Source organism: Pan paniscus, chromosome 2 (genome assembly GCF_029289425.2).
Source record: "Pan paniscus chromosome 2, NHGRI_mPanPan1-v2.0_pri, whole genome shotgun sequence".
Classification (NCBI taxonomy): Eukaryota; Metazoa; Chordata; class Mammalia; order Primates; family Hominidae; genus Pan; species Pan paniscus.
Window position 1 is genome coordinate 115,014,309 of NC_085926.1, and position 7,031 is coordinate 115,021,339.

Here is a 7,031-nt window from a genome sequence, read left to right on the forward strand (position 1 = left end):
AGGCATGTGGATCACCTGAGACCAGGAGTTTGAGACCATTCTGGCCAACATGATGAAACCCCATCTCTACTAAAAATACAAAAAGTTAGCCAGGTGTGGTGGCATGCACCTGCAATGTCAGCTACTTGGGAAGCTGAGACAGGAGAATCGCCTGAACCCAGAGGCAGAGGTTGCAGTGAACCAAGATTGCGCCACCGCACTCCAGCCTGGGCAACAAGAGCAAAACTCAGTCTCAAAAAAAAAACAAAAAAAAACAAAACGAAAACAAAAACAAACAAACAAACAAAAAACACAACCAGCAGCCCTCTCAGCTGCCCTGTCTATGGAGTGACCATTCTTTTATTTCTTTACTTTCTTGATAAACTTGCTTTCACTTTGCACTGCGGACTTGCCCTGAATTCTTTCTTGCACGAGATCCAAGAACCCTCTCTTAGGGTCTGGATCAGGACCCCTTTCCTGTAACATATTTCTGGCGACCATGAAGGGATTCTAGTCCAGAAACCCTGACCCAACAGCTACCTTTGGGTAAGTGTTGGGGTCCTGTAACACCTTTCTGGTGACCACAGAAGTAACTGTACTGCAGAAACCCCCAAATCAAAGGCTAACTTTGGGTAAGTGGTGGGGTCCGGTAATATCTTTCTCACCCCATGGCTGCTCTGAAAAGCCATCTTTGCCTTGTTCCTCGTTCGCCTCCTTGCTCGCAGCAGCCGCCCCCGCCGCGCACCTCCTCAGCCGCCGCGGACTCCCGCAGCTTTATCGCCAGAGTCCCTGAACTCTCGCTGTCTTTTTAATCCCCTGCATCGGATCACCGGCATGCCCCACCCTGTCAGACGCAGCTGTAGACAGGAGCTCCGAAATCGCCACCAAGGACTTAAAGGAGAAGAAGGAAGTTGTGGAAGAGGCAGAAAATGGAAAAGACGCCCCTGCTAACGGGAATGCTAATGAGGAAAATGGGGAGCAGGAGGCTGACAATGAGGTAGATGAAAAAGTGGAAGAAGGTGGGGAGGAAGAGGAGAAGGAAGAAGAAGGTGATGGTGAGGAAGAGGATGGAGATGAAGATGAGGAAGCTGAGTCAGCTACGGGCAAGCAGGCAGCTGAAGATGATGAGGATGACGATGTCAATACCAGGAAGCAGAAGACCGACGAGGATGACTAGACAGCAAAAAAGGAAAAGTTAAATTAATAAAAAAGGCCGCCATGACCTATTCACCCTCCACTTCCCGTCTCAGAATCTAAACGTGTTCACCTTCGAGTAGAGAGGCTCGCCCGCCCATCGTGGGCAGTGCCACCCACAGATGACATGCGCTCTCCACCACCCGACCCAAACCATGAGAATTTGCAACAGGGGAGGAAAAAAGAATCAAAACTTCCAAGGCCCTGCTTTTTTTCTTAAAAGTACTTTAAAAAGGAAATTTGTGTGTATTTTTTATTTACATTTTATATTTTTGTACATATTGTTAGGGTCAGCCATTTTTAATGATCTCGGATGACCAAACCAGCCTTCAGAGTGTTCTCTGTCCTACTTCTGACTTTACTTGTGGTGTGACCATGTTCATTATAATCTCAAAGGAGAAAAAAAAAAAACCTTGTTAAAAAAGCAAAAACGACAACAGAAAAACAATCTTATTCTGAGCATTCCAGTAACTTTTTTGTGTATGTACTTAGCTGTACTATAAGTAGTTGGTTTGTATGAGATGGTTAAAAAGGCCAAAGATAAAAGGTTTCTTTTTTTTCCTTTTTTGTCTATGAAGTTGCTGTTTATTTATTTATTTATTTTTGGCCTGTTTGATGCATGTGTGAAACAATGTTGTCCAACAATAAACAGGAATTTTGTTTTGCTGAGTTGTTCTAAAAGCAAACAAACAAAAAAAACAAAACATCTTTCTCATGAAGCACAAAAGGGACAATACTGAGGAGACCCACCCCCCAACCCAAAAGAAATAGACTGCAGCACTGATTGAACAACTTTGGGTAAGTGGTGGGGTACCAGGGTAAAGAATGAGATTAGGTTAAAGGCCTAACTTAGGGGAGTTAGAGTCTCTCCTAAGACAAAGTGGGTTAGAGGCACCTCTTAATAAAAGGCAAGAACACTTGACCCACCTCGGGTTAGAGGCCCGACTTAGGAAGGTTAGAGTCCCTTGTAAAGATTTAGGGGGTTAGAGACCTCTCTGGGTAAAGTCTCTCTTGACTAAGAACAGGTTACTGCTAATTAATCTGCCTTGCACTCTTTGCTGATGGCTGCGGGTGACAGGGTTAGGCATGTACAGGATCGTGGGACATGGGGAACTTTTTCCTTCATAAAATGGAAAATGAGAGCTAACGAGACTGCTGAAAAAGATCCCTTTGCTACCTAGAAGCAGCCACCTGAACTTTTCAGTGTTGCTGCAATGAGTGGGTCTTTTCTCTGGCTTCCCTATACCATTCACCTTCCCCACCCTGCCACAGGCAATACTTTCCTTCTCTCCTTTCCCTTTTCTTATCTTCTCTGTTACTCAGGGTGACCATCTTGCCTAGAGACCACATGTTGAAACTCCTAGTCGGAGATTAAAGATGACAGGGCCCATGTGAGGGTAAATTTAAGCCTTGCCAGTTTGACATTGGGTGCTAAGCAGAGTGACTAATGTGTATGTTTTATCACATGTATTTTGCTCTAGCCAGAACAAAAAAAAAAAATACTTTTCCATTATGATACGGCTTGACCCCCAGGGTCATGGTGCCGCAAGCTGGATCACTAGGGCCAGTCAGGGAAAGGGAACCCAGAATCCTGGCATGCAGGCAAAAGGGTAAGAATTTCTTACCAGTTAGATTTCTGTCTTCTCTCTGTGTGCAAATGGTTGAATGAATGGAAAAAATAAATATATATAGATAGATAGATAGATAGATAGATAGATAGATAGATATCTGTTTATCTCCTCTGTAAAGTTTTGTTTAATGGGAAAAAGAATTCTAAGGCTAGCCATAAGCTGCTGTATTTTGTGCTATGAATTTGTTTCTCTGTAGAATAAAACATGGACTTAGAACACTTGTAAGCCCACTTTTCAAGATGACCCAGCAAGCTGATTAGTAACAAACTTGGCTGCAGGTCCCTGAAACAAACAAAAAACTGGATAAAGTCTCCATGTTGTCTTATGTCCTTGGGAGCTTGACCTTTTAACCACGTGGCAGTACTTTCTCTTAGTCTCTGCCGTCCAGGGAACAGGAATTTTAGTCTTCATGTCATAGTTAGCTCTAAAAATCATATTAAATAGTTAAAAGGCTTTGCAAGCTCAAAATTAACTACTCTAGAGTTCTTCTGGGAAAGAAAATGGGGACTGCCCCATCCTGTAGCTCAGTAGCTAAGATTTTTGCACTTTCACAGTGGCTGTCTGGGTTCAATTCCCCACCTAGGAAGTAAGTCGTTTCTGGTTTAATATCTGTGTGACCTTGTCTATTCTCCTCTCCATGGACTGCCTTAAATTTTCCTTTCTGTAAGCACCTAGGAGGTTAACTTTGGTAATGTTCAGAAGCTAGAAATATTGGCCACTTGGCATGGCTAAAGTTGGGTAATAAGAGATCTAAAAGGATTTCTTTTTTAAAGAGCACTATGGTTAAAAGTCAGCTTAATTAAAAGTGGATAAACAAGCTATACATATATCTAAAAGGCCTTTATGCTTTTCTCTTCTTGGAACTTGTTTTTCTGGAAAAAAGTTTTTTCTTCTCAGTTGACTGAATGATTTTTCTCCATTTTTTTTTTGTCTTGCCACTCTTAATACACACATGAGAGTCCCTAAGATAACTTCTGGTAGCCTGGGACTCCTTGGGAAAAACAGAGGAGGCACCACAGACCCAGTTTTAGGGAAAAAACAAAACAACAACAACAAAAAACCTTTTTTTCCCCTCATGAAATCCCAGGAATTAAAAGCAAATAGATCCCTCTCAAAATCAAAGGCTCTGTTCTGCTTTGCATCCTTTGCATCGCGTTATCTGATGGCTTTGAGTTTGGGGGGTATCAGAAATTACTTCACATTATGAGAGTGCTTTGGTTTGTAATACCTAGGTAGGAAATGTACTTTAAGTGATAGCTAATAGTAGTTATGGAGGGATACCTGACTCTTTGACTCTTTGCACTCTTGGATCAGAGAAGCATGTTCTTGGCCACCTGGAAGATAAGGAACCATCCCCAGCCCCCAATGAAAGATAAGACTCCCATGAGGGATGGGCTGACTACTAAATCGGCTGATTGGCTTTGGCTTGCCTTGCACTGAAATGCAAAGTAAAAGCACTGCACTGTCTTCTCCCGTAGTGTTTCCCTCCTTTTGGGGATCCAGGAGCCAGTATAAAATGGCGCTCTTAATTTTGGGGATCTTTGCCTTCAGCTGCTTATTTGCTGCTTATTTTGCCCTAGAAACACATGCTTTTCTGGCCCTATTCTTGCAAGGGCTCCACCCTGAAGCCAGTAATGCAATTAAGACACTGGCAAGTAAAAAATTGTACAAGTGCTGAATTTTCTGTCTGTCTGTGTACTTATATGTTGTTGTATGTTTATATATAAAAGAGCTCTAATTGTCTTAGAAAAATAAGTGCTTAAATCAAATATTTTGCCAGAAAAATAGAAAATGTAATGCCTTTTTGTTCACGTGACTTTAGTAATCTTTTGGAAATAAAGACAGTTTTAAAGATTGTTGGTAAAATAAAATGTCTTGAAAATGTAGACATTAGGTCTAAATTAAGGTCAGATATCAGATTTGTGGAATGCTTTAAGGTCAAACTGTTTTCTCTGACTATAAAAAATTGTTCAATTTACCTACCTTTAAGCCATTAGATTCTAGATAAGGCCTGGGGACATGTGAAATTAGCCATGTCCCCTACCTATACAAAGAAAAATATAAAGAAAGAGATTTTATATAAGAAAGGATCTTTCATGGTAAATTCTTGTCCTAAAGTAAAATGACTGGTTGTTTAAAAGGAGGGATGTTTAAGGCAAGTCAGGAAGTCCAAGAATATCTCAGATGGTCTGTGTAAGTCATAAAAGGATTTGTGAAAGGGAATTTATGCAAGAAATGTTGTACAATTCAAAAGTTGTTAGGCCTCCCAAATGCTTTATAAAATGCCACTATGACTCTTGCTGTGCAACTTGCCTGCTTAAGTAAGGCAAGGCCAGGGGACATGTGGAGTTAGCCATGCCCCTTAGCTATGCTGTAGAGTCAGCTCTAATCTGCCCTTCTGCCTGGTGTGTCCTAGGTGAGACTCCACAACTAGTACACAATTAAAATTACTTACTAACCAGGGTTTTCGCCATAAGTAAAAGTCACTAAAAGTTAACATGTAATATGTAATTGAGACTACTGAAGAAACAATTTTACATGTAAGGTGTGTAAGAAAAGTAAAATATGTTTTTGGTAAAAGATTATAAGAAGACATGGGAATGTGGATTTTTTTGCCTAAAGGGTTAAAGAGTTATTTTAAATTAGATGGAATAAAGTTGAAGGTTTGAACTGTTGTGGAAGGTTTATAAAAATTAATTGTAAGAGATTCTGTGTGTGAACATATTGGCTAAAGTTAGAGGGGTACTATTCAGTTTTTCCATAAATTAAACATTGGAATAATAGCACAGCAGGTTTTTCTTAGAGCACTGATCTGCTCTTTCACACACAAAAAATGTAAAGGGTTATAAAAGGTTTATAAGAATCTTACCTTAAGGTTAAACATTGGAATGGGTAAATATGTCTATAATGTTTTATTAAAAATTGGGTTTGACATCAATAATGCACTAATGCAACAGTGACATTTGGCTTATTTGGTATGAAAATCATACAGGAAGCATTATCAAATATGAAATGTTATTTGGTTTTCTTTAGGCTGTATTTGTATAAATATGTTATTAGTATGTGTTCTAAAATAATGAGAAAGTCCTATAATTCTAATGACTTAGTGTAGGTTTTTAATAATTATAATTGTTTCATAAAATCATTCTATGCCACAAAGTTAACCACATTTCTTTGTCAATCATGTTTTTGACTGTGGCTGTCCTAAGATGTTTTGCCATCCACAGACAATTGTTGTCTTGTTTTAATCCTCTTCAAAAGGTGGTTCATAATCAACTATAGAACTCTAACAGGTGTTCTTAAATGCAGGTTTCTAATAACTTTGGAAATTGTAACATTAGAACAGAAGAAACAACTTTCAGAACTCTCATGAAGAGCTGGAATGTTCATGAATATCAAATAGATAGGAATTAACTGAATTAACTGAACCAATAGAAAATGGAAGTAATCTTTTTAGCTTTGCTTAAAATGCTGCTGATCCTTTGTTTTGTTTTTCAGAGGCAAGGAAACTTTTCTTTTGAGCTATTTACAGCTTGTAGCAATTAAGTATACTCCTGTGAACAAAATTTGGAGCATATTTGTTTCTCTCTACCTGATTTCTCCAGAATTTGGAAACTAGTTGTGAGTTTTCTTAACTTATGGCAATATAGTTATTTGCATAAGTTCAATAAGAATCTGTTTTATTTTGTAATGGACACAATTAGAGAAATTGGTTATTTTGACAAGGCTCTGACTGGAATGGTGTGTTTTCCTTTAAGGAATTAAACTTGACTTATAAAGCCAATAAAAGCCCCTTGGGGAACTGGCCTCATACCTTGCCTACACAGTCCCTGTACAGAGTTTCTGATCTGTGGTGAGTAAAGAATGTCATTTTCTGACAGGTCCAGAATCCCCAAGTTATCTTGGGACCTGAAGAGGAAAAAATTTACCCAACTCATAGATATTTGAGGGTTAAACACCCATGTCTGGGCTCGGCTTTAAAAAAGTCTTATCTGAAATTCCTTCTATGGAACAGAGTTCCATCAAAGCCAATTTAAAAAGAGCTTATGTGGAAAATAATTATTCTTGCTGCACTTTATACAAATTATCAGGCCAAGTATAATAAAGCAAATTGGTCTTACTATGATTTGTCTTTAGTAAAAATGGGAAAGTGGAGAGATAAATATTATATTTCAAGAACCATGGTACACTTATTAAATTCTAGTCTCATTAGTTGTTTTTACATTT

The 7,031-nt window shown here is 39.1% G+C and overlaps 1 protein-coding gene across 1 annotated transcript; it reads left to right on the forward strand.

The window, feature by feature from the left end:
• Positions 1-796: 796 nt before the first annotated feature.
• Positions 797-4,022, forward strand: LOC100974712 (prothymosin alpha-like; the record flags this gene model as incomplete). The annotated part of the gene is made up of 1 exon (XM_003825233.6): positions 797-4,022. A coding segment is annotated over one exon (360 nt), but the record flags the coding sequence as incomplete, so codon positions are not given.
• Between the last annotated feature and the right edge of the window lie 3,009 nt (positions 4,023-7,031).